The sequence below is a fragment of the Panthera onca genome, chromosome A1, assembly GCF_046562875.1.
Source record: "Panthera onca isolate mPanOnc1 chromosome A1, mPanOnc1 haplotype 2, whole genome shotgun sequence".
Classification (NCBI taxonomy): Eukaryota; Metazoa; Chordata; class Mammalia; order Carnivora; family Felidae; genus Panthera; species Panthera onca.
The window spans coordinates 148,807,918-148,832,957 of NC_138339.1; the positions used below are offsets into that span (position 1 = coordinate 148,807,918).

Sequence of the window (25,040 nt, forward strand, 5' to 3'; positions counted from 1 at the left end):
AGAAGTTACAAGAGTACATAACTTCAGTTAGGTAAAACCAGGTATATTATTTATTTCCAGGGGTGGGGGCTTAAGGTTATATATGATTTAAAATTGTTTAAGAAATTGTTTAAATTATCCAACTTTTGCACAATAGCATATGTTAGAAAAAAACCAAATTTGCTTACAAATACTATGTTTGAGAGGCTGAATTTACAAAAGGACTGTGACCAGACCACATATTAACACCTCTATAGCAAAACCCCCCAACCTCCAAAACAAATCTACAACCTCTAGAGCAGACAGGACTTGGTCAATGACTGCCAATTTCCCTATATTTTGCATTTTGCCTTTCATCTCTGGACCAACCTGAGGACAATTATGCTCCTCACAGCAACACAAAAGACTCTTTCTAGTTAGCCAGCTTCCCCTTCCCTGCCCACAGCCTCTAATCAGAGCACACCTGAAGCCTTTCTTTGTTTTCACTTATAAGGCTTTCCCACTCCTCTACCTTTGAGTCTCTGCCAAGTGATGACGGCTGACTCCTTTTCTACAACAAACTCTAGATAAATAGTTCCTGTTCTCATTTGAGTGGTATTTGTTTATTCCCACGTTTGAGTTATTGTGGCTGAGAACGGAAGGTATCTGAAAAGAATGTTTCATGTTCAATAAAAAGAATAAAAATTTCATATATGGTACGGGTTCAACTTTGAAAAAGAGAAAAAAACACAGGGCGCCTGGGTGGCTCAGTCAGTTGAGTGTCTGACTCTTGATTTTGGCTCAGGTCGTGATTTCACGGTTGGTGAGGTGGAGCCCTGCGTGGGCTTCAAGCTGACTGCTTGGGATTCTCTCTCTCTCTGCCCCTCTTCCACTCACACTCTCAGTCTCAAAATAAATAAACATTGAAAAACAAACACACAAAAATACTGAATAATCTTAAAACTAGGAAAAATTGTTTTTCTACTTTTCTGTATGTTTTCCTCCTGTAATAAATATGTAATCTTTAAAACTCATATATATTTTGGGGCGCCTTGGGTGGCTCAGTTAAGTGTCTGACTCTTGTTTTGGTTCAGGTCATGATCTCATGGTTTTTGAGATGGAGCTCTGTGTAGGGCTTTAAGCTATCTGCTTGGGATTCTCTCCTTGCTCTCTGCCCCTCCCCCTGCATACTCTCTCTCTCAAAAATAAACATTAAAAAAATTCATTTTCTTGGGAATTAAAAAAATGACTTGGATTGGTACAACATCACTTGGTAAGCCCTTAAAAACTACACAATTGTGTTTACTTCCAGGATAAAAATATTTTTAAAGCTTTACTTGTATTCGTATATTTTGTGTTAACTGTTCTGGTTGTTAAATATTTTGAATATCATCACAGGTTGAATGATTAATAGACGAAAGTACTATTGTACATTTTTGTATATTCTTTTATCATAGGAAAGGCTAGATTCTTGTTTTATAGTCTTCTGTTTAATTTCTTTGGTGTATTCTCACATTTTGACTTCTACATGATATAAAACATTTACCCAAATTTCATTTCATTTCAATCTTTCTAATTGATTACAATCAATTTAATACTTTAAACTGCCAACCTTGTGGGATTTTTATGTATATCTTTACCTAATTTCATTATGGCCAAGAATACGGTCTTTCTGGTATGAGCCCTTTGAAATTTCTTTATGGCAATGTGGTCTGTTTGTGTAAATAGTAGAAAGGAAATGACACTGATTAATGACATCTTCTTGTTAAGAAAGCAAACAATTATTCATTTTCCTTGATGTTTTGCTGCATTTATTGAGATGTGTGACCCAGCAGCTGTGAACAAGGTAAAATCACAGAGACTGTTATTTAAAATACCAGCCATAAAAGCTATAGATAGGAAGTAGATTAGTGGTTGCTTGGAGCTGGGGGTGGGAACAGGGATTGGCTGCACATGGGTAGGAGGGGTCTTTTTGGGCTGATGGAAATATTCTAAAATTGCATTGTGATGATAGTTCACAACTCTGTAAATTTACTAAAAATCATCGAACTAGAACTTGAAAACAAGTGAATTTTATGGTATGCAAATTATGCCTCAATAAAACTATTACAAAAAAACCAAAACAACCACGGAGAGCTGTTCCGTGTAGGGGAGGGCAGACGCTAGATGCTGATGATCAGCTCTTGCTGCAAAGCTAGGAGATGCTCATGGCTCAGCCTGTCACCTGTGGCCCCACAACAGCTTCCTGAACCCAAGTGCTTGCTGCAGCCCAGGCCTGTGCACACACCTACACCCACAAGACTCAGGCTGCTTATACCTACGAAGCTCGGGGCTTACCCTGTTGGCCCAGGTCAGACACCTTCTGTGTCCCCAATCTCCCTGGGAACCTTGAACCCCCATCCCTGTGGGGGTCTAAGTGCCCAGAGCCTCTGGAACACGGCCTGGCCCCTCACCTGCCTGAGAAGAAGCCAGGAGCCCAAGCAGTAGCTGAGGCTACATGAAGGCTCTGTACACAGTATGGTATTGAGTTCTTTCAGGGATTTATTAAGGCATTGAGCACTGTGATTTCCAGCCAACTGAAATGAATACAAGGAAATATATCAGGACCTGAGGGATGTGCTTTTAAGGTTAATGGTGAGGCTGACGTGCTGAAAGAGCATTCGGAGTGACGCCGGTGCAGCACTCGCCCTGGTGTGGTAGACACTTTCTGTCTGGGTCCCTCAGCAGGGGCTCGGGCTCAGGAGCTCCTAGAGAGTACCTTGAAGTTCCCACCACTTTGATGCCCAATAGACATGTGACCTCCTGCCTGGTGCCAAATGGCAGGAAAGCCCCCCCCCCCCCCCCCCCCACCGAATACACAGCTTTGGGAACCCCCATCCTCCCCAGGGGTGGAGGGCGTGGTGTGGCCTGGCCACAGCATGGGGCACAGAGGCTCTGGGCGAGCAGGCCAGGACGGACAGCCTCTGACACTACATGGGGACCAAGGCGGGTCCCACCAGGCAGGCAGGAAGAAGGGGCTGGGAGCCTCTGTCTGGGCCCAACTGTGGCTGTTCAGCCTTGTTTTCCCCTTGATTACAACTCACTGCATCTGGGGAGAACAGGAGGGGTGTGTCCTTAAGGAGAAAAGAGAACAGGAGGGAGGAGGAGGAGGGGAGGAGAGACAAGCCAGGTCCCCGTCAGCCTGAAAGTCCAGACTGTTCGAGGTCACTGGAGGTGCTGAACTGTCTCTCCACCTTCTTTTGGTCCTTGATCTTGAGTCCAATGTCCACCCTCTTCTCAAAGAAGTTCACCAGAACGGACTCCGTCAGGATGGAGGCTAAGATCTGCTCGAAGGAAATGCACCAGTCGGTGTCCACGGTGCCCCCACAGCGGGCAATGGCTGGGGGGCTTCGGGCCTCCCCGCCTACCAGCACCGTGTCGTCGGCCAGGTCCTCGCACTGCAGGGAGCCTGTGCTGACCACCGAGTAGGAGGACATGGACATGTCGTCTTTGGTTTCGTCGTCAGACAGAAGCTGGGGGGGGGAGCCCCTCCCCTCGCCGCTGCCCCCTTCGCCCACCACTTGGCTCTCCTGGGGAACTTTCCCAAGGTGGGTGTCTCCCCCGGCTTTGGCCTGGGGGTCGCCTGCAGCTGGAGGCTGAAGCTCTGGGGCCGGGTCCTGCGGGGGGTCTGGGGTGGGCAGCTCATCCTCCTCGGGTGCACCGTCCTGGGGCTTCCTGCCCGGCTGCACAGAAAACTTCTTCCCCACCTCGCCGATGCGGAGTAGGAGGCTCGCCACCGTGGCAATGGCATGGTACAAGTCCTGCTCCATGGGGTCCTCACTGAACATGTTGTAAAGCGTCTTGCACAGCTCAATGAACTGTTCCTTTTCAGGGGAGATAGAGAAAAAGGTCAGGGAGATGGTAAAGGATGGGCCGGGCTGGCCTCGGGTTAGCCAGACTGCCCATGCTGTGCTGTCTTGTTAGGTGTCTCCATACCTGTGCCTTGTCACGCCCATTTCACAGACTGGGACATTGAGACTCAGAGAGGGAAAGTGACTTGACCAGTATCACACAGCCTTCGAATAGCTTTCTTTTCTAGCTGCCTTTCTTTCAGCTCAGAGAGGGACTGGGAGTCTTTCTCTGTCCCTACATCTACTCTGCTAGCAGAGACAGATTGACTTTTATTGTGACTCCAAACCCAGTGGCTACAGAGACTTCTTCAGTGTGTTTTGGAGTCACTTTGAGTTTTTTATATCTTTGATCAAAGTAGAGGGTGGGGACAAGGCAAGTACAGCCTGGGTCAGTTGAGGGGGTGGGGAGGTCTGATTCCAGGTGGCTCACACCACACACTCAGGCCTCCTGCCTGAGAACGGGATAGTGCCTCTACTATCTCTACGGGGCACCCTATTCTTCAGGCTGCGGGTGAGAGAGTGCCCAGATCGCAGGGTATGCCTCTGGGAAGAGCAGGGCTGTGGTCAGGCTGCCTTTGGTTAGATGTCTGCGGCCCTGGCAGCGAGACCCTTGGCAAGATGCCGGGTTCCCGACCCAGAGACCAGGAGAGGAACAGTGGGCCATGGGTGGAGCAGGCCTGGGTGTGCATGGCACCTGTGAGGGGCCTGGGAGAAGCAGGGGTGCCATGAGGCTGTCTCGTAGTCGGGATTGTGTGAGTCTCTGCGTGTCAGAGGCTAACCTTCCTTACTGCTTTTCTGGTACACGGATACTGATCAAATGTGAGCAAATCGTCACCAGGAAACACCACCCAGGACAAGGCCCTGAAACAACTGGCCTCTTATCTTTCTGGAATTGTCCCTGACTGCTGTCTGACTAGCAGGTGCTGGACGTTGGCAGGAGAATTTCCACCCTACAGGGAGTGTTGGGAGGGAGGGTGGGGAGCTGCCAGGTGTGTGTGGGGAGGCAACCTTGGAAATGTCTGTTGTGGGCTCTGAATGGGCCTACCTGGTTCATCTTGGGAAGATCCTTAATCGTCTCCTTCTGAACCTCCTTCTCTTTGGCCCACATGCGAAGGTAGTGGCGATAGTCTGGAGGACTGATCCCCTTCTCTTCTGCAAGTTGGAAGAAAATAAATCTGTCAAATTTGAGAAACAGCTGGGGGCTGGTAGCAGGTAGTGGGTGGGTTTTGGTGTCATCCGGCATAGGGTTATCTGGGCCCTTTTACCAACCCCCCTGGTATTTGGGGAGGTAGGGATAGGAAGAACACTCCAGAACACCCAAGTGTCTCCCCTAAGTTATTCTGCTATATTAGGTTTGGCCTGAGCTGAAGAGGGCCTCCACCTGTCTTCCCTGAGATGGGGACAGAAGCCCGTGGAAGCAGAAGGGGGAGAGATGCTGGGCATCTAGAGGGATCCTGGCAGAAAGCAGACACCCCAGAGGGAGGTGGTGACAGCAGGGGAGGGGGAGGGGTATTCACAGCTACAAGACAGGTCTGGGGCTGACGAGAATAGCCTCCCCTGGCACCTAATGGGCCAAGTATTCACCTTTCCACAGGAAGGGCTGCGGTGCCGGGCATGAGTTTGCCGTTTCCCTGGGTGGGGGCCTCTCCTGCAGGGAGGGCCCCCCAGATCCCACTGACCCTGGGATCTGCACCAGTACTGGTGAAGACTGGCTAGCACATACCTCCTTTTTTGTCTTGGACGTCCTCATTTCCACCTCCCTCTTGCTCTTCCTGCCGTAGTGCTTCTGGACAACCAGAAAAGAAAAAGTACGCAGGGAATGTTTTGCAGTTATGACTGTGGACCATGGCGGCCTGTGAGCAGTCTGGTCTGTTCTCCTGCAGAATCAAAGCACCCCCAAACCCTCCTTCCTCTCTACGAAAGGAATACAGGTCTATGCACAAAGTGTTTAAGTGAACAATGATGCACGTTATGGAGTTAAAACCCGAGAATTAATTTCTGTAGTTACTGTTGAAAAAGGTCGAACGGAGGGCAGTCCTGATTATCAGTTCAACTCATGACCAACTGCCACACTGGCTGATGAGGAATTTTATGGACATGAGTTCTGTACCTGGCGCTGTATTTCTTTCTTTCTTTTTCCTTCTTTTCTTTTTCTTTTTTTCTCTTTCTAATATTTATTTATTTTTGATACAGTGCAAGTGGGGGAGGGGCGGAGAGTGTGGGACAGAGGATCCAAAGTGGGCTCTGCCCTTACAGGCTGACAGCAGCCAGCCCAATGATGCAAGGCTCGAACTCACGAACTGCAAGATCATGACCTGAGCTGAAGTCGGATGCTCAACTGACTGAGCCACACAGGTGCCCCTTGCGCTGTATTTCTTAAAGTGACACATTTGCTGGAGTCGGCCTGCACTGTGCTTCCTATGGGGACCATGAATGTGGGGAGTCTCCCAGACCTGAGGGCAGCACGGACGCCGGAGACCTACTGGTGGGTGGCAGCATCCCAGTGCTGTGTGGTGGGGGGGGGGGGAAGGGTGCACCTCTCTGGGCTCAGGCTTCTCACTGCGGAATGGAGACCCACTGCCTGGGGCTATGTGCGGTCTGAGGACAGGGCTCTGAACCCCCAGTCCCTGGCCTTAACTGGAAGCGCCTGGGAAAAGCCTAAAGTGCCCCTGATTTTTCAGATTCTGAGTCTAACAGAAGACACATCTGCTTATTTAGTCTGTGTATTTGAAATCCAGGTTCTCAAGCTTCATTTCAAGTTCAAATTAAGCCTTTTGACACCACCAGCAGGACTGCCTTGGGCATCTTGATACCCACTGTTTTTAATTTCTCTTAGGTGTGGATTGTCTCCCATGGGAACTTATAGGACGGGGTTTTGGTCGGTTTTGTAAATCCGTTATGTACCACCAGCCTCACTGCCAAATCCCAAGCCCAGAATGCCCCCTTCACCCTGGATCTGATGCTCCAGAATGGGCTCTAACTGTAGCAACAGGAATGACTTCAAAAAGGCACTCAACAAATGTATTTCTCCTTAATGAAAAAGTTGTGTAGAGCAAGAGAACATTTTCCAGGGAAAGTGTCCACCACCCTCCTCTACCTCTGCTGATCCGTTTCACACTGTTGTGGTGATGGCATCTATACTTTTTCCTATGAACGTGATGATGGAATGAATACTTTCTGCACGTGGCTGTGGAGCTGATGCCCTGGTGTCTGTGCACTGCCCACTGTGCTGTGTGTCATCATTTACTACTCCCCTCGACAAGCATGGAGACCGCCCCTCAACTCCCCCAGTAAGCAGCAGCTTCGTTCTGGGTCCTCCTCAGCGGGACCAAGCGTGTCCAGGCCTCCTGACCATGCAGCAGAGTGTTAGGAAGACACAGCCCAGCACAAAGCAGGTGCCCCTGACCCCCCCAGGGACTGACCTTGAGCCTCCCAGGGCAGGAAAATGTCCAGATCTGAGGCCAGAGGAGATGCTGGAAGGGACAGCGGAGGAGAGGTGGAGGAGAGAGGGAGGAATAGGCCAAGGTCCAGGAAGGCAGAGACAAGAGAAACAGGAGTGAGAACACCCCCGGGGACCTGCCCAAAACAGGGCGCTCCCCGAGCCCACTGAGGGCTGCAGGCCGCCTGTGTGGGCCCCACAGCAAGGCTGCACAGCTACGAGGCCCAAGGCCACAGCACGGGGCCAGCAGCTCTCACCTTCTGAGGAGCTGTCCTCTGTGAAGTAATGGGTCGCTTCCAGGGCTGACTCTGCCTCCTCTGGGCTCAGGGCTGCACTCAAAGAGAGAGGCAAGTGAGGGCAGGAGAAAACAATGGCACTCACCAAAGCAAACCTCCCAAGTCCTGGAAGGAGGCCTGGCTCCCCGCAGGGCACCAGGTGCCCATGATGTGGGGTGTGGTCGTAGCGCTAATGGCGACCACTGATCACAGTTCTTGTTCCTTTCTTGACTTGTGTTTGAAAATGTCACACTTATCCCATCTAAAAACTCCAGCAGTGCAGCTGGGAGTCTGGACAACGGCCAGCCCTCTTCCTGCCCTGATGGTGCGGTGCTGAGGATCCTTCAGACACAAGTGCAGGGCCCAGCCACGCATGAGCGACTTGCTCTTCCCTCTGATGCACCTCAGGCTTCATTCCATGTCAGCATCGTTCCACATCAGCATCCACGTCAGCATCCACTACTTTGTGAGTAAGCAGTCCCCTGGGTTTCCGATTCACATGGTTCTTGGGGGAGGAGTCTCATCCTCCCCACTGTATGGACGGGGATGCGATGATGGGGGGTCGAAAAGGTGGCACTTGGGGGAGGTGGCAGGGTGTGGACCGAAGTCCACAGGAACTCTGGACGCAGCAGAGCAGGCAGAGGTGGCTCAGGAGTTGGCGAAGGTGGCCCCATGTGCTACCTGTAGGATCCTGGCCCTGTGGGGTCTGCCTAGCCCGGGGCTTTCCCTCAGTAGAGGCAGAGCTGGCTGCTATCAACCTTCCCGGAGGCATCCCTGAGGCCACTGTTCTTTGAATTACAGGGAAAACCAGCCACAGGTGAGAATACCTGTGTCAAGAGCAGGGCCTTCCAGCTCTGGCTGCTCAGAACACCCCCGCCCCCGCTGGTTGAGGGGGGAGAGATTTAAACCCGAATTCTGGGCCAATTAAGTGACAGTCTCTAGGGTGAGCACAGCACAGTGTTCTAAAAACCATTCGGCCTACTTGGAGGCAGCTGCAGACTCCCCAGGGCGGGTAATGAACAACAGCAGGGGCCCAAGGTAGCTCTACCCCAGGGTAGAGGGCCCAGGGCTAGAATTCTCACCTGCCCAAGTCTCAATTTCCCCATCTTGGAGAACTCTCCATGTGGCTACCTTTGCTGAGCTGGGTGAGCTCTGCCTGCACAGTGGGAACCCAGAGACCGTGGGATCCGGCCTGGCTTAGGACTGGCTGCTGGGCACCCTTCATCCCATCCCAGCCTGTTAGCATCTCCGGCAGGCTCAGGCCCGGGAGCCAAGGGAGAGCAGCTCCTGCTGGTGGCTGCACAGCAGGGCTACCCAGGCCATTCTGAGGGCCGTGGCAGTGCCCCCAGGCTGACCCTCAGGGGACAGACTGGAGCTTCCCTGTGTGTTACCTGGGTCCTTGCCCATGGTCTGAGTCCTCTGAGACAGTCCCTCTCAGGTTTTGGCCCTACCCCAGTGCTCTGGCCTCCTCCTCCCACTCTGTCAGGATGTGGAACCTCTATGATGCCTAGGCCCCCCAGGCCTAGCATCGCACAGAGGCCTGTGCCCTGGGACACTGCAGCCCCAACCCTGTATGCATGAGAGGCCCTCACTGGTGACTCTCACCTGGGGGCAGGTGCAACTTGTAGAGTGCCTTGAGCTTCTCGGTCAGGTCCCCATGGTACATCCCGCCTGCAGAGGAAGGCCAGTGAGGAGGCATGCTGGCTACAGGGCACCAAAGCCCCACGGCCAGTCCACATGGAGCACCTCCCCTTCCAGTGGGTTCTGGTGTGTCCCTCCTCATACCCTGACTCCCTCCTGGAGAGGTCCCGGAGGAAGCCCCAGGTCTCCCACTGTCCCTGGGCTTTCCCCTTCTCAGGCTCTGCGGACCCACCCTGTGCAGCCCTGGCCTGAGGGAGGGGTGGAGGAGGAGAAGACCCCACTAGACCCCTACGTGTTCCCCATGGGAAAACTGCCCTTTCTATATCAAGGATCTTGCTGCAGTGGGAAGACTGGCTGGGCTGGCATTTGGAGGCTTCTTGAGGAAGGGCCCTGGAGCTACTCACTCATTCCTGTCACAAACTCCTTGAAGTTGATCAGAGAGTCCTTGTTTTCATCCAGGAGCCGGAACATGCGCCCCGCCAGTACAGGCGTGTGGGAGCCGCAGGCCCAGGGTGTCAGGCTGGCGAAGAGTTCCCGGAACTGGCCTGCATCGATACGGTACTGCTCCAGGTACGGCAGGCTGGGGTCCCGACGCACAGCCGTGGGGCGGCTGCTCCCCCAGTACTGACTTGCCAGGTGCTTGGCCTGTGGAGGGCACGGCCTGGTGAGATGGCCTGGCCTCCCAGAGCCTGGGCGGTTAGGACTGCCAGGCTGGCCAGCGAGTCCACCCTCCTCTTCTGTCTGAGTCTGAAGGGCACTGGGGTGGGGAGCATTAGGCCAGACATGGCATCTCAGGGAACCTCCCACATTGGTACCACCAGCCTCTTGTTCACACATGCAGGAACTGAGACATAGCGGGTGAGAGGTAGCACTGACTGGGCTGTTCTGACTGGAAGGCTCATCACAGTGGCCACCCTGGCTGGTAAACCAGAGGCAGATGGGAACCAATAACAAGAAGTGTGGACTGTGTTGTTTCTGCCTGCTCATCACAACTTTTCCCCTTCTGGTAACAGCACCTGAAATCTTTTTGGAGACCGCCTCCTGTCCCATCCTCAGGGCGTGGGACAGGCACATGGCCTAGTTAGTTTTGGCTCAATAGTAATAATCCTCCTATAGCCACAGCACCTAACTTGAGTCCAACAATTCACCCTGGACTTTTTGCTAAAACTACTTAGAAAGAAAAAGCTTTTTCCCTTGAGAGAACAGGATGACCCTGGAGCTTCTGAGGACAGTCCTGCCATTCTTAAACCTGCCTGCATGTTTAAGCACCTGGATCCAGCCATGCCTGAAGCTGTAAACTTCCTAGACTTTCCAGTAACATGAGCCAATGCTTTCCCTCTTGTGTAAGCTGACTAGAGTGGGCTTTCTGCCACTTTAAGGAAGCGTCCTGCCTAAACTCCATGGAGAATTAAATTCTACCATGTGAGGTTTGTGGTAACTGCATCTGAGGACATTTTTAAATCGATGTCTCTTCTGGCAGGAGGTTGCTGCACTGAGGACACATTTAGGGGACTGGGATGGGGTACTGGTTCTGCCCTTGCTCTAGGCTGTCACCTTAAACACCATGTAAAGGTCCTCCAGCTCTTCAATTGAGAAACCAATGTCCCCAGGTATAGCTCGGACCTAGAAGGAAAGAGAAACAGGATGTACTGATGGATTCTCAAATTCTAGCTCTTTGACAGAATTCCCATGTGGATGAAGGTTAAGACACAGACCACCCTCTTAATGTTGCCAGCTGGCCAAGCACACAATGGCAGCCCATTCAGGAAAGAAGGTGTGGACCACACAAGTATCCCTGGTAACCTATCCTGTTATTCAGTCTACACTTTCCAAGCTCCGTGCTGAGCATGGTGGGGGGAGGGAGGCCTGTCTGTCCTGATGCCCAGTCAGGTACACAGGGTGAGGGGCATTTAGTGACTGCTATCTGAATCTCTGGAAAGACTCTGGCCCTGGCTTTTTGGCAGGCGTCCTAGAACCTGCCAGTAAATTCTCTCGCCAGAGCTAGGGAGGACAAAGGCTTGTAGGGGAGGCACAGGGGGCTGGGTGGGTGGAGGGCGGCTGAGTGTTGCTACCCAGGGGCAGGTACAAGCCCAGGCTGGAGGGCTCAGCCCACAGTAGGATGACACTTGGTCTTTTGGCTCTGAGGTGTCAGAGTTTTGCAGTATCAACCTGGGAGCAGAACACCGTGACCACAGAACAGTGACCAGTCCTCTCCCACCTCCCCAGATCTGCACCTTCACTCCTGGAATCCAGACTCATACAGGGCAGCACTAGGGGGCTCTGCACCTGGACCTGTGGGCAGGTGAGGAGATAGCAGGGCAGGAGCAGCCCACCTAGATCACTGCCCCCACCCCTGCCAGCAACCTGTGGCCACTGGAGCCCAGTCGATCCGTACCACGCTCCTCTTGGCCGTATCCTCCAGGGACTGGATCACTTTCAGCCTCTGCTTAAACCGCATCTGTTCAATGTCGTCGGCCCTCAGGCTGCTGAATTTCTACCGGCCAAAGGTGATTCGGTGAGATGAGGCAGAACCACAGAGCAGAGAACTGCCACCAGCCACGGCCGCCCACACCCACATGCCCGGGTGGGGCAGGCTGGCCAGACAGCCCTGGAGGGTGCTGACCTCATATGACACCTTCAGGAGGTCGAAGATGTCCACCTCTGTGGGAGGGTCATCTCCACTAGTCAGCAGGGCGTGGAGGTGTGGGATAGGAGGAGAAACACTCTGCTTATTAACCACATTATCCAGGTATCTGTAAGGATTAAAGAACAGAAGTTGGACCACCCACAGGCAACAGGGATGTCTTACCTACTAAGTGATGTGGAGGGACCTAATTTGCCTAGACTCCCAATTAATAAGCAAGTGTGCTGAGGAGGGGGGCAGCCTCCAGGAGAGCAAGAGATGAGCCAATGACTCTGCAGCAGGGGAGGGGAGAGCCATGCCCCAGAGGATGTCCTGGCAAATCCAGGATCCCCCTGGAGGCGGCAGAGAGGCCTCGCCTCTCGTGGGGCCTGAGCACTAATTCTGGGAAGCCAGGCTGTCCTCTGGGGGTCCCCTGCATGGGGGCCCTTTTTAAGCCCAGACCCTAGCACACTAGGAGAAAGGTTTGTCCCAGCTGGAGGGATGACATCTTCCTGGGCTGGCTCAGTGGGCAGGTGGCAGCGTCCTTGGCAGGCCTGGGTGGACAGGAGTGTTCCAGGATGGACAAATACAGACACATGGCCAGCATGTGGGCCTGGGCCGGTGTGAGGCCAGGGCTGGGGCGGTGGTGGGGGGGGGTGCGTTTCTGGGTGTAAGGGGCTTGAGGGCCAGGCTGGGGGACTCAGCTCCTTTGTCCAGAGGACAACTACTATAGTGGCATGGGGAGCCACAAGGTCAGACTCTGAGGAGAGCCCTGTGGGTGCTGGTGGGTGGGGCTGGAGCAGGGAAAACAGTAATGAAGCAGGCCCAGGGCCCAGGGCAGAGGTACTGTACGTGTGCACTGAGATGGTACGGGTGGAGAGGAGGGGCTGGATCACAGAGAGTCTACGAGGATGGGCTGCAGGGGCTGCGGGAGGAGGTGGTGGCCAGGATGACTCTGGGCCTTAGGTGACAGTGGTTAGAGCAAGCCCAGCATGGGACCCTCCATCTAGGTGAAGGTGATGGGGAGTGAGGTTGCTGAGCTGGGGAAGGCGCCATCAGGACTGCTTTGAGAGAAGAGCAGATGCTCAGCCTTTGCTAGAGGCTGGAGGCCATGCTGTTCCAGCTGCCTTTTGCCCCCCAGGTCCTCCAGCCCAGTGTGCTCTGGTCCACCACCCATTTTATCTGCTCCCAGAGCTATCACTGCCCAGTGCCATTCTGTCTCCCATCAGAAAAGAGGTTGTCCCCTGCCACCTGGAGTGTGCTTGGTGGGCACATCACTGAATGCTGAGTGAGGCATGCACAGGGCTGCTGAGGGGTCAGGTTCTGCCACCCGTGGGGGTGCCGGCCAGCAGCCCCGCAGGAGGAGGGTGTCCGGCTCGGTCACCTGCCCAGGACGGTCATGGCCTCGCCCTCGTCGCTGCAGCCCAGCAGCTGCTCCATGTTGGCATCCAGGATGGCCAAGGCCACCTGCAGGATCACCTTGATGCCCTCGTAGAAGAAGCAGTCAACAATGACCACAGCGCTCTCGAAGGGCATGACGCTGAGGAAGAGGGTCAGAAACCAGGAGAGTGAGATGCTGGAAATCACCCCCAGGTCCTGCATCTTCTCGGAGAGCTGGGGCAGGAAGTCTCTCGTCAGCTCTTCAAAGATGCCTTGATCCACCAGGGCCCCTGGGGAGAGGACGAAGGGGTCTGAATGATAAGCCTGTTCCTGGCTCAGGCAGGTCCTCATGGGGGCGGGGGGGGGGGGGGGGTGCCAGGGTGAGATGCAGGAAGTCCGTCTGATCCTTGGCCAATTCCGCTTACACGGAGGGCTGGAGGGGGTGGAGTGGAGAAGACAGGAAAGAAAAACACGCTGCGGGGTTCCTTTCTACAGCTTCCAAACCACCATGTGAAAAGAATAATTTCTTCCACTGCGGTTGGATTTTCTTTTGGGGAAATACAGATTTCTCCCTTCTAGAAGTGTCAGAAGTAAACAGGGGCTTTGGGGGGGCTTCTGTGTGTTCTGCCCTGAAGCTTGTGAACAGATGTGCTTATAATGGACCCCAAGAGGGGAGACCCCCAAAACCAAATGGTAGGGGAAGGACATCTTAGAATAACAGACTTAATTATATAATGTAATTAAACACATTTGCCAGTGCATTTTCATTTAATAGCACCAATTCTACTGGCTGTGCTCATAATAGTTGAAGCTGGGTTTACAGGTGCATGGGGATGTACTACATGCTCTGGCTGTGATACTGGAATTTTTGTACAATAAAAAGACTTACGGGGTGCCTGAATGGCTCAGTCAGTTAAGTGTCCAACTCTTGATTTTGGCTCAGGTCACGATCTTGTGGTTCGTGAGTTCGAACCCTGCATCGGACTCTGTGCTGACAGCGCGGAGCCTGCTTAGGATTCTCTCTCTGCCCCTTCCCTACTTGCTCTCTATCAAAAATAAATAAAAATAAACTTAAAAAAAAAGGCTTAGGAAGAGTTGGATGGATGAGAATTTAGGCCTCAGGCTCTCCTTTAAAAACCACTGACTGGGTAGTATCTTCTCATTGCCAGCCACTCCGAGGGCAATGTGTAAAGGCTCGGTGAGATGGTAGGGGTCTGTGTTTGGGTCTCCACTTTCTAGCCTCTTCATCCGTAGAAAGGGAGCCGTGACTGTCTGCAGCCTGTTGCACATCTGTGAGGCCTCCACTCACTTGTGCTGTGTGCTCAGTGGAGAGCCTGGCACAGGGAGGCCGCTACCCCTGCAGAGAAAGCTGGGCCGCAGGCACTCACCCACCACTCTGGTGTTGTAGTAGTCGGGCAGCATGCGCTCACAGAGGGCCACCAGCAGCCAGAAGGCCTCCTCCTCGCTGCCATAGAGCAGGAGCACTGAGGTGACGATGTTCATGGCCTGTGAGCACAGAGACAGCAAGGGAGGCTCCCGGAGCTGGCCACTGCATATAACTAACTGACCGTTCCCCCACCCAGTGTCCTGCATGGCCTCCCACCCAACTCCAGGCAACTTGCCAAAAGGCAATTTGCAGGAAATCGATTGGACAAAAACCATCTGCCAAGTCCCTCAAGTCGAGCCAGTGGGCACTTGGAAAGCTGAAGAGGATATGAGCATGTGACGCTACTTCTTCAGAGTGGTTTTTAGTGTCGGAGGTGTGACACGGGGCCAGGAAGATGTGTAAGTGAGCCGCCCATGACAGCTACATGGCAGCAGGGCGGCCGAGGCCAAATGGGACCGTACACGGCCTGAGCTGATAGACAGGCTTGTAAGAAGAACGCTTTGGTGGTGGTGATTATCTTAAAAATTCTTTAAAGCCAGCGCCCTGACTTTCCGTGAACCGGCGACACGTCATGCAGAACACTGGTTTTATAGAAAGTGACCTTTGAGGAGGTGGCATGCTCTCTGAAATCCAGATTGCAGTCTCAGGGAAACAGAAAGCCATGTGACTGGGCCAGGAAAATGTCCCCTGTATGTGAAATCAAATGCCACAAGAAATGCAAATCAAAACCACCATGAGATGCCACCACACTCATGCCATTAGGACAACTCTTATCAAAAGACCAGAAAACAAGTTTGGTGAGGATGTGGGGTTACTGGAACTCTCGTGCACTGCTGGTGGGAATGTAAAATGGTGCAGCTGCTGGGAAACACTATGGCAATCCCTAAAAAAAAAAAAATTAAAGGCAGAATTACCATTCGATCCAGCAATTTCACTTCTGGGTATACACACAAAAGAAATGAAAGCAGGGACAGGAACAGATACTGCACACGCATGCTCACGGTGCATTATTCACAATAGCCAGAAGGCAGAAGCAAACCTAGCGTCTGTGTACAGATGGATGGATAGACCAAGTACGATATATACACAGAATGAATATTATTCAGCCTCCAAAAGGAAGGAAATTCTGACATGTGATACAACACAGATGAACCTTGAGGACCCTGTGCGAACGAAGCCAGCCACGGAACGACAAACAGTGTGTGACTACATTCAGATGAGGCACTTAGGGCAAATCCATCGAGACGGAAAGAAGAAGGGGGGCTGCCAGGGAGGTTGTTTTCAGGAGTACAGAGCTTCAGTTTTGCAAGATGAGAAGAGTTTTGGAGATGGATGGTGGGGATGGTTGCACAATGACACACTTCACGCCACTGAAGCGTACGCTTAAGACGTTGTATACATTTTACCACAAACACTAAACAGTCAAATGCTCCAGGACCCAGGCCAGGGCACACAGAAGAGCAAGCAATTAATACTATTTCTAATTACACCTCTATCTGTGATCGGGCTTTTCCCGGGGGATCGGGGGGCACAGTCACAGTCTGTGAGGCCATCGCTAAGGTCCAGGGCGCCAGGCTCTGCTTATAGGAGCTGCTGGTGAGAGATGTGGTCTCTGGGCCTGGCCAATCCCCTTTACCTGACAGTAGCCGATGGTGGGGTTTCGGAAAGCGTAGGCGGTCAGCACCCGCCGGAGAGCAGCGATCCCGAGCTCGTTCTGGAAGGCGGGGTGCTCAGGCATGGAGCGGTGGAGATCTCGCTCAATCTCCTCCGTGGCCAGGCTGTACTTCCCTGTGGACTTCTCCACCAGCTCCTCGTAGTAGCCAGGGTGAGTCACCATCTCATTCCAGGCCCCTGTGGAGACACAGCTGCCAGCTGTCTCTCTCTCCTCCTCCTCCCCTCCTGAGACCGTGGGGGCAGTGACAGGGCAGGCTGGAGATGTCAATGCACCACAGAAGAGAAGTGTAACTCTGGGGTCCATTAAGAGGGGTGAGACAAAGGTTCCCTCGTGACTGCTCCTGGGAGGGGTTGTCCCCACCAGAGTTTAAACAGCATTCTCATGAAACTGTCCAAGTGGCCAAGGAGAGTGTATGCTGTCAGGGCCTGTCCCAAGGAAAGGAGGCCTCAGGGGACCTGCCTCTCACTGCAAGTGGGAAGGTACCAGCCGGGAGACGGCATCCTGTCCTTGGTGTCTGCTCCCCACGGTGGCTCTCCTGACGTGGGCCCCTCACAGACGAGAGCCCCCTTTCGGCCTTGTAAAGGGCTGGCCGTTCCCGCCTGGGTGACTAGTGGAGCTCTCATGCAGGGGCCCCCAAGGATCCGGGCCGAAGCTGGGGCAGCTCACCAGAGAAGAGGAGCCACAGCTCTCCCCGGAGGCTCTCGGGGATGCCTTTCAGCACCAGCTCCCGCGTTCTGGCCGTGCGGTACATGCACATACCACGCCCGTACTCAAAGAAGTGAATGTTCCATGACTCCTCTTTCATCTTCTCCTTAGCCTGGGGGAGAAGCAGACGGGGTCTGTGAGCACCAGTCAGCCGGGGGCTGAGGTGCAGGTGTTGGGCCCTCCTCCATCTAGAATGAAGATTTACAAGGGCTCCTGATAAAAATGCCGAGGGCCCAGGCTGGGCTTGGCACAGCACCAGCCGCAGGCGTCAGGGAAATGAACCTCCCTGCAGAAGCCTAGAGACTGTGGTGACCGGCTGTGCCCCTTGGGTTAGGCAGGATGTCCCTGGCCTCCTCCCAGGCTGGGTCCTACATGGCAGTGGAGTCCATGCTCTGGCTCACCCCCTTGGCCCCCAGGTCCTCCATGGGCGAATTTCTCTGGAAGAGTTTGAGTAGACCCTGGGAAGAGGTTGGTGCATCCTGCACGCTGGAGCTTTGGCGACCACCAAGGGGTGTGGAGGGACTGGTGAGCTGATCTGACGCCTTTGGAGGAGCTGGGCAAGGCTGAAAAACACAACACAGAAGGGAAGGCACCCGGTGAGTGAGCCCCCTGTGGGGCCTCTGACTTGCACATCAGTCACAAGTGCTGGCTGCTGGACTGAGGTGGGTGGGAAGTATGGGCAGAGAAGCACCAGGTCTGGCCGAGCAGGAGGCCATGCTGTGGCCCAGCAGGACATCCACGCTGTCCTCCCTTCACCAAGCCCTTTCACAGTGGCTGATCTCTTAGGGGAAGGGTCCTAAGGCCCATGCTGCCAGGCCTTCTCTGAGGTCAGGGCCCGGAGCCCCTGTGTGCCCCTCAAGGGCCTGGTTGGCGGTGCTTGTTGCTCCCTGGGGCACCTTCCTCACTCCAGCCTCTGGGGTACAGACCCTGCTGAAGGGGCAAGTACATCTGCCCAGATTGTCCCCAGATGGCGGCCGTAGTAGTGCTGCCCGACGTTTGAGCACAAGGCCCCTGGTCACAGGGATCAGCTCACGCTGGGATTGTCAGGAAAGTGCAGTGGGTCCCATGGATCCCAGGTGAGGAGTCATACAGGGAAAGTGGAGCAGAGGCAGGGCGACACTGGGGCCAGGTCGGCCAGCACAGTCCTGACCTGATGGCCTGGCCTGCCCTTTCCAGATCGCCAGAGTCCTGATTGAGGCCATCCCTTCTGCGCGTGCCCTTGATGACTGCCAATTGAGGGAAGGAGCCCTCTCCTGTCCTCTCTCCCTCAGGCGACCTGTCCACTGTGCCCTCAAGGTCCCCTCAAAGAAGGGGCTTCTGGAGGGCTGGTTATTGCCCCCAAAGCTCCCTGCTTCTGTCTTCCTCTGGTCCACACGTCTAGCGTGTGGTGCAGTCTTCAGTGTCCACACCACCTCTTTGCTCTGGACTCTGGACACCTATGCCAGCTTGAGGCTGGGTTCTCCTCACCGGTATGCAGTGGCTTCCAGCACACTAGGACTGGGTGTGTGTGAGGAGGAGTCCCGATCTCTGCCACGGGGTACACCCCCCACAGGGGCTAACCAGGAACAGGGCCTTATGTTAGAAGAGGGCCTCCTCCATGTAGGAGCCTGGCAATCCACTTTCCCACTGCACAGAGAGCCAAAGGGCAAGAGAAATGGATCCTGGTGTGGTTCTGGGAACATCTCAGTGTGGAGGGCAATGTGGGGCTGGCAGCAGGGAAGGGAGGCATCAGGGATGAAGGTCTGCAGGAGAACCCTAACCTTCAGAGCTCTTCCCCTGGTTTTCTAGAACCCGTCCCCAGGCAAACCTATCTCCTCAGGGAAGCACCGGCAGCTGTGACCCTTCAGGCACAGTGCGGGTGACACCTGACACCTGCCCCGTGCTTGTCCACTGTTCAGCCTGCAGGGACCTGAATTCCAGGCGAGCTTGATGTAATGGCCTGTGCTTATCTTGTCCCCTGGCCCAGGGGGTCAGGTGGTCCAGAGCTGGTGCCCATTCTGTCTATTCTCCCCTCAGCTTCCTCCCTGAGCACCTGCTGGTGGGAACAACACTGCTCTTAGGTGGACACATGTCACTGGCTCCCCTCTTGCCAGTAGCAGCTCCCCATTAAAAATTTTTTTAAAAATGTTTATTCATTTTTGAGAGAGAAAGAGACAGATAGAGCATGAGTTGGGGAGGGGCAGAGACAGAGGGAGACACAGAATCTGAAGCAGGTTCCAGACTCCGAGCTATTAGCACAGAGTCCAATGCGGGGCTTGAACCCACGAACCCTGAGATCATGACCTGAGCTGAAGTTGGACACTTAACCAACTGAGCCACCCAGGCACCCCAGCATGTGGGGGGCACATCTCTCTTCCCTCTGGGCCCCACACCCAATGGGCTCCACCAAGAACTGGGGTGATGGCCCTGAACTAATCAGCATTTCCTGCCCCTGGGCTCAGGGTGGGTTGAAGGCACTGCATCACCCAGATGCCACCAAGGAAATGCTGTGGTAACCACAGGGAATGTCAGGAGGAGCCAAGGAGGATGCAGGGCTGGTGCCAGCATCCTGGTCTATACACCACCTGGGAACATTGCCCTCTTGGCAGAAAGCCCAGTCCAATGGGGAGAGGCCTCTCTGGGGATAGGCGGCTGACTGCATGGACTTCTTGGCTTGTGAGCCAGTAAGCTCCTCCTCTGTGTGTCATGCTCCAGTCTGGGTCCTGTTGTCTGTGACCCCCCTGCCATGGTCCCATCCACCAAGTGGCAGGGACAGGGGTGCTGGATGGCTTCCTGCAGTACCTCACTGTCTCTGTGTTCCCTGTAAGAAAACCCTCTTCTTGGCTGTGGTGATGGTTTCACAAGGAATACATGTTAAACTCACCAAACTGTACTCTTTGGATATATATGGCATGTTGTATGTTAATTTTACCCCAGAGGTGCTGTTTTTAATAAAGACGGAAAAAAGGAAAAAAAAAAAAAAAAAAAAAAGAAGAGAACTCTGCTAGGTTCCCATCCACAGTGCATCCTTCTGCCCCTGGCTGATTTCAGAAATTCAGAAATAGGGGCACCTGGGTGGCTCAGCTGGTTAAGTGTCTGACTCGTGGTTTCAGCTCAGGTTATGATCTCACAGCTTCGTGGGTTTGAGCTCCACATCGCAGCACAGAGCCTGCTTGGGATTCTCTCTCTCTTCCTCTCTCTCCACCCCTCCCCGACTTGCACTCTGTCTCAAAATAAATAAACTAAAAAAAATAAAAAGAAATTCAGAAATAAACTTTCACGACAAATCGCTCAAACCAGAGGGCACAACCCCAGTCCAGACCAACAGAGCCCTAATATAGAGATTCTGCTTCCTGCCTGAGGTTCCCCAAAGGGACCAGGACTGCGAATGGACTTGTAGGCCACAGAGCACCTCAGAGGATCAAACTCTCAGTGCCAGAAAAGGAGACGGACTCAAGGATGTGGTCTTGGCAATGACCGTCCTGTGTGACAGTCACCAGAGCCACAGTGAGCTCACAGGCCGTGATGCCTGGGAGTCCTGCGTTTTCCTAGGCGAGTCCCTCCCCTTCCTGCAGCTGACCACCTCACACATTCCAGTGCAAATCTCGGGAGCCACCTGCCCACCTCACTTCCTGTGAATCAAATCTCAAACCTCTGGCCTCCTGTTTAACTGAGCGAGGAGCAATCTGAAGTCCATTACAGCCACGCCTACCAGCCAGCCTTCCTGCATGTGTGGCCTCGCAGGCAGGCCAGGTCTGGCCCCCTCCATTCTGGCTCCGAATCTCACCCCTCCACCTCCAGGACCTTCCTCTAGGCAACTGGATGTAGCCAGAGCTGACCCCACAGACCCTCCTATGTGCCTCAACTGGGTGGTGCTCACACATTGTGTTCACTGAGCTACCACTTATGATCTGTGCGCTTTTTAGAGTATATGTGTTATGCTCCAACTGAAAAGTGACCTCTTATTCTTGGCTGACTTTTATACAAAATTCTCAAAAGAGTTGTTTAAACTCACTGTATCCTTTCCCCCTCAAGTTTTTTTTTTTTTTTTTTTTTCCTAGAAAGTGTGCCTTTATGTTCTAATACCCACCTTTATAATAATATCTTTATCTAGTACCCTGGTCCGTCCTTTCTAGACCCTGTTGACTCCCTGCTATGGGCAATACTGAAATTAGTGAGTAACCCTTTCCTCCCCTCCCTCCTCTCTTTCTCTGCCAACATACAGTGATTTACTTTCACTCTTAGTTAACGAGGCAAGCAATGAGCTTTTTCTACTTTCCAGGCCTTCTTACCTCATGTTTTCATTGTATTATTTCTTGTCAGAGCATAGAAAATGTACACAGTGTCTGTCAATTTCATTCTCATTTGCTAGCCTGGTTTCTACAAATACATTCAACGTGCCCACCAGACCTTCAGTCAAAGCTTCTCCAAACGTCTCTGGGTTGTCTGAACATTGTTCTTAATTAGATTCTTCAAGAGCTGGTATATTTCTTAAATTCCTACATATTCTTTACTTACTGCCTGAACCTCAGTTTGCCAGATAGAAAATCTGTGAGGCATAATTTTTATTAAAAATTGTGTATCTTAGAGGTGTTACTGTTTGTATAAAATGTTATCTGAAAGTCTGATCCCAGGGGCACCTGGGTGGCTCAGTCAGTTAAGCATCCTTCTGACTTTTGATTTTGGCTCAGGTCATGATTTTACGGTTCGTGAGATCAAGCCCTGCATCGTGCTCTGCACTGAGAGTGAGAAGCCTGCTTGGGATTCTCTCTCTCTCTCTCTCTCTCTCTCTCTCTCTTTTCTGCCACTGCCCCCCGCTCACGCTCTTTTTCTTTCTCTCAAAATAAATAGATAAACATTAAAAAAAGAAATAAAGGTCTGATCCCAGTCTGATTTTATTCTTTCATAAATGACTTGGTCTTTTTGGATTGGTTGTCCTCCCAATTTTTTCAAATCTTTATTTTTTATTAATGTTTATTTATTTTTGAGAGAGAGAGAGAGAGAGAGAGAGCGAGCACAGGGTAACAGCAGAGAGAGGGGGAGACACAGAATCTGAAGCGGGCTCCAGGCTCTGAGCTGTCCGCACAGAGCCTGACATAGGGCTTTAACTCATGAGCCATGACACGAAGACCTGAGCCAAAGTCAGGAGCTTAATTGACTGCGCCACCCACGTGCCCCTCAAGTCTTTAGTTTTTACCATGTTCTGTAACAATTATTGGTTATTCTGTACTGGTTTTCCCAGTCGTACAACAGGCCCTTCCACTGTGCACGTTCAAGTCTTTTTATACTCAGAAAAGTTTTCGTGACTGGTAGTTTCTATCAGTTGTTATTTTATCTATGCTCTTTGGTTTTCAGTTCCAGGGACCTACATTAAACATAAGTTGGATCTTCTTTGCCTGACTTCTATACTGTGGCTTTTGGCTATTTTTTTCTCTTTCTTCACTTGTTTTGCCCTCCTCTGACCCCCAACCCTCCCTTATCCTTTGATATCTATTCATTGTTGCATTCTCCTTGTGCAATACTTATTTTTCTTCCTTTCTTTTTTATTCTTTTTTAAATTTTATTTATTTATTTATTTTTCAATATATGAAATTTATTGTCAGATTGGTTTCCATACAACACCCAGTGCTCATCCCAAAATATGCCCTCTTCAATACCCATCACCCACCCTCCCCTCCCTCCCCCCCCATCAACCCTCAGTTTGTTCTCAGTTTTTAAGAGTCTCTTATGCTTCCTTTCTTTTTTTAAAGTAGGCTCCACACCCAGCATGGAGCCTGATGCAGGGCTTGAACTCATGACGCTAAGATCAAGACCTGAGCTGAGCTCAAGAGTCAGACACTTAACTGAGCCACCCAGGCGCCCCTGTCTTTTTTGTATGTGATACTTATTTCTGAAATATTTCTGTAGTTTTTTTCTAATTCTTTTCTGACTCTTGTCAACTCTCTTTTCTTTTGACTGGTCACTTTGTTTCTGAGCTTTCTAAAAGTTCTATTTATACCATTCTTCAGTAGTTTCTGTCATTTCTAATTCTTTAAAAAAAATTTTTTTTAACGTTTATTTATTTTTGAGACAGAGAGAGACAGAGCATGAATAGGGGAGGGGCAGAGAGAGAGGGAGACACAGAATCTGAAACGGGCTCCAGGCTCTGAGCTGTCAGCACAGAGCCCGAGGCGGGGCTCGAACTCACGGACCGTGAGATCATGACCTGAGCCGAAGTCGGACGCCTAACCGACTGAGCCACCCAGGCGCCCCTCTAATTCTTTTTAGATCATTTTGAAATATTAGGGTACAGTTTTCATCTGCCTTGGAGGGATACTGTTCTGATGTGCTTTCATTGTCTGTGGAAGGTTATTTGGTTCATTTCCCCCCCAATTATACCTTTGTATAGAGTGCAATCACAATCTTCTGTTGCTTGTGTTTAAATGATATAGATTCTTCTGCACTTTCAGGAGGATGTCATACATGTCAGGAGATGTGGGTCCGGGTAGCTTTCTGCACTGAGCCATTAGTGGGGTCCATATTCTGCTGTACCTCTCTGTGGAGCCCTCTCCCTTTAGGACTTCCTGATCCATCTCCGCTACTGTCAGAGGCTTCTCTCTGTTTTACCCCCTGGGTTCCTGCCCTGCTCTGTCCCAGGTCTGAGGGAGGGCTCTTTCTTGTTGGGAGTTGTCATTGGTGTTTCAGATCCTTTACTGCCTCAGCACAGCTGTTGACTCTATATCCAGTTAGAATAATGCTACTGTTGGTGGTTTGACCCCATCTACTTGTAGCTAACCCTTCCACCTGCTTTTGTTGAAAACAAAACTTCCACTCTTAAAGTTGGTCTGGGCCTTTTCCTGAGGAAACTTGGTAAGATTTAGAAGTGACCCTGCTCCCGCCACCTTGTGCCAGTTAAAGGCCACTCCAGTCAGGCTTTTCTTCCTGTCTTTCCACTGAGCAACTCTCGTCAAGGCCACTATGACCTCTGTTTGTTCTCTTCAGTAGTCCGTTCTTAGTGTTCATTATGCTTGACGTCACACTTCATACACCCTAAACTGAATTCTTCCAATTTTGCTCTTCCTGCATCTTCCCCAGGTCCTTAAATGGTGGCTTTATTCTCTAAGCTGCACAGTCAACGCTACAGCATCATTTCTTTGTAACCCCCCCTCTTTCTCCCATACCCAGTATCAAACCCAAAAGTTTAACCTCAGATCTACTTCCAAAACGTATGTGATATACAAACACTGCACAATCCAAAAAGGAAATCAACAAAACAATTCCATTTCTGACAACATGGAAAAGAATAAAAGTGCTTAGGGATAAACCTAGTCAAGGAGGTCAAAGACTTGTTGGCTGAAAACCAAAAAATCTTGCTGAAAGAAATTAAAGAAGGCATAAAATAAACAAAGACATTTTGTGGTCGTGGATTAGGGGAAATAAGATTAAGATGTCAATACTCCCCAAAGTGATCTACAGATTCAGTGCAGTCCCCATCAAAACCCCAATGACTTTTTTTTTAATTTTTATTTTTTTTAAGGTTTTTATTCATTTTTTGAGAGACAGAGAGAGACAGAGCGCAAGCAGGGAAGGGGCAGAGAGCGACAGAGACACAGACTCTGAAGCAGGCTCCAGGCTCTGAGCTGTCAGCACAGAGCCCAACGTGGGGCTCAAACCCACAAACCGCAAGATCATGACCTGAGCCGAAGTCGGCCGCTTAACCGACTGAGCCACCCAGGTGCCCCCCTCCCCCAATGACTTTTATGCAGAAAAAAAATCTATTAAAATTCATATGGAATATCAAGGGCAGGACCACAAAAAGCCGTAACAATAGCCAAAGAAAATGAAGTTGGAGGTTTCATACTTCCTGATTGAAAAATTTATTATAAAGCAGGGGCACCTGGGTAGCTCAGTTGGTTAAGCATCTGACTCTTGATATCGGCTCAGGTCATGATCTCACAGTTGTGGGATGGAGCCTCGGGTCAGGCTCTGTGTTGACAGTGCAGAGCCTGCTTGGGATCCTCTCTTTCCCGCTTGCTCTGCTTCTGCATCCTCTCTTTCAAAATAAATAAACATTAAAAAAATTACTATAAAGCAATAGTTAAAACAATG

The 25,040-nt window shown here is 51.7% G+C and overlaps 2 protein-coding genes across 3 annotated transcripts in view; one reads left to right on the forward strand and one right to left on the reverse strand.

Moving 5' to 3' along the window:
- The window catches only part of SQSTM1 (sequestosome 1), a 217,658-nt gene that overhangs the window by 46,609 nt on the left and 146,009 nt on the right, over nt 1-25,040 (forward strand). The window lies entirely within an intron of this gene.
- Nucleotides 2,484-25,040, reverse strand: part of TBC1D9B (TBC1 domain family member 9B) — a 46,072-nt gene continuing 23,515 nt past the window's right edge. The window contains exons 8-22 of one of the 2 annotated variants that reach the window (XM_060636413.3): nt 17,375-17,536; nt 16,935-17,085; nt 16,230-16,444; nt 14,595-14,712; nt 13,211-13,496; nt 11,827-11,956; nt 11,599-11,697; nt 10,758-10,826; nt 9,608-9,848; nt 9,168-9,233; nt 7,545-7,616; nt 7,271-7,321; nt 5,572-5,634; nt 4,894-5,000; nt 2,484-3,821 (exon numbers count right to left, since the gene is read on the reverse strand). In XM_060636413.3, the coding sequence (XP_060492396.2) occupies nt 3,135-3,821; nt 4,894-5,000; nt 5,572-5,634; nt 7,271-7,321; nt 7,545-7,616; nt 9,168-9,233; nt 9,608-9,848; nt 10,758-10,826; nt 11,599-11,697; nt 11,827-11,956; nt 13,211-13,496; nt 14,595-14,712; nt 16,230-16,444; nt 16,935-17,085; nt 17,375-17,536 (2,517 nt within the window). In that variant the 3' untranslated portion in view covers nt 2,484-3,134. The remainder of the gene's footprint in view (nt 3,822-4,893; nt 5,001-5,571; nt 5,635-7,270; nt 7,322-7,544; nt 7,617-9,167; nt 9,234-9,607; nt 9,849-10,757; nt 10,827-11,598; nt 11,698-11,826; nt 11,957-13,210; nt 13,497-14,594; nt 14,713-16,229; nt 16,445-16,934; nt 17,086-17,374; nt 17,537-25,040) is intronic. The other variant, XM_060636414.3, reaches the window with a different exon arrangement.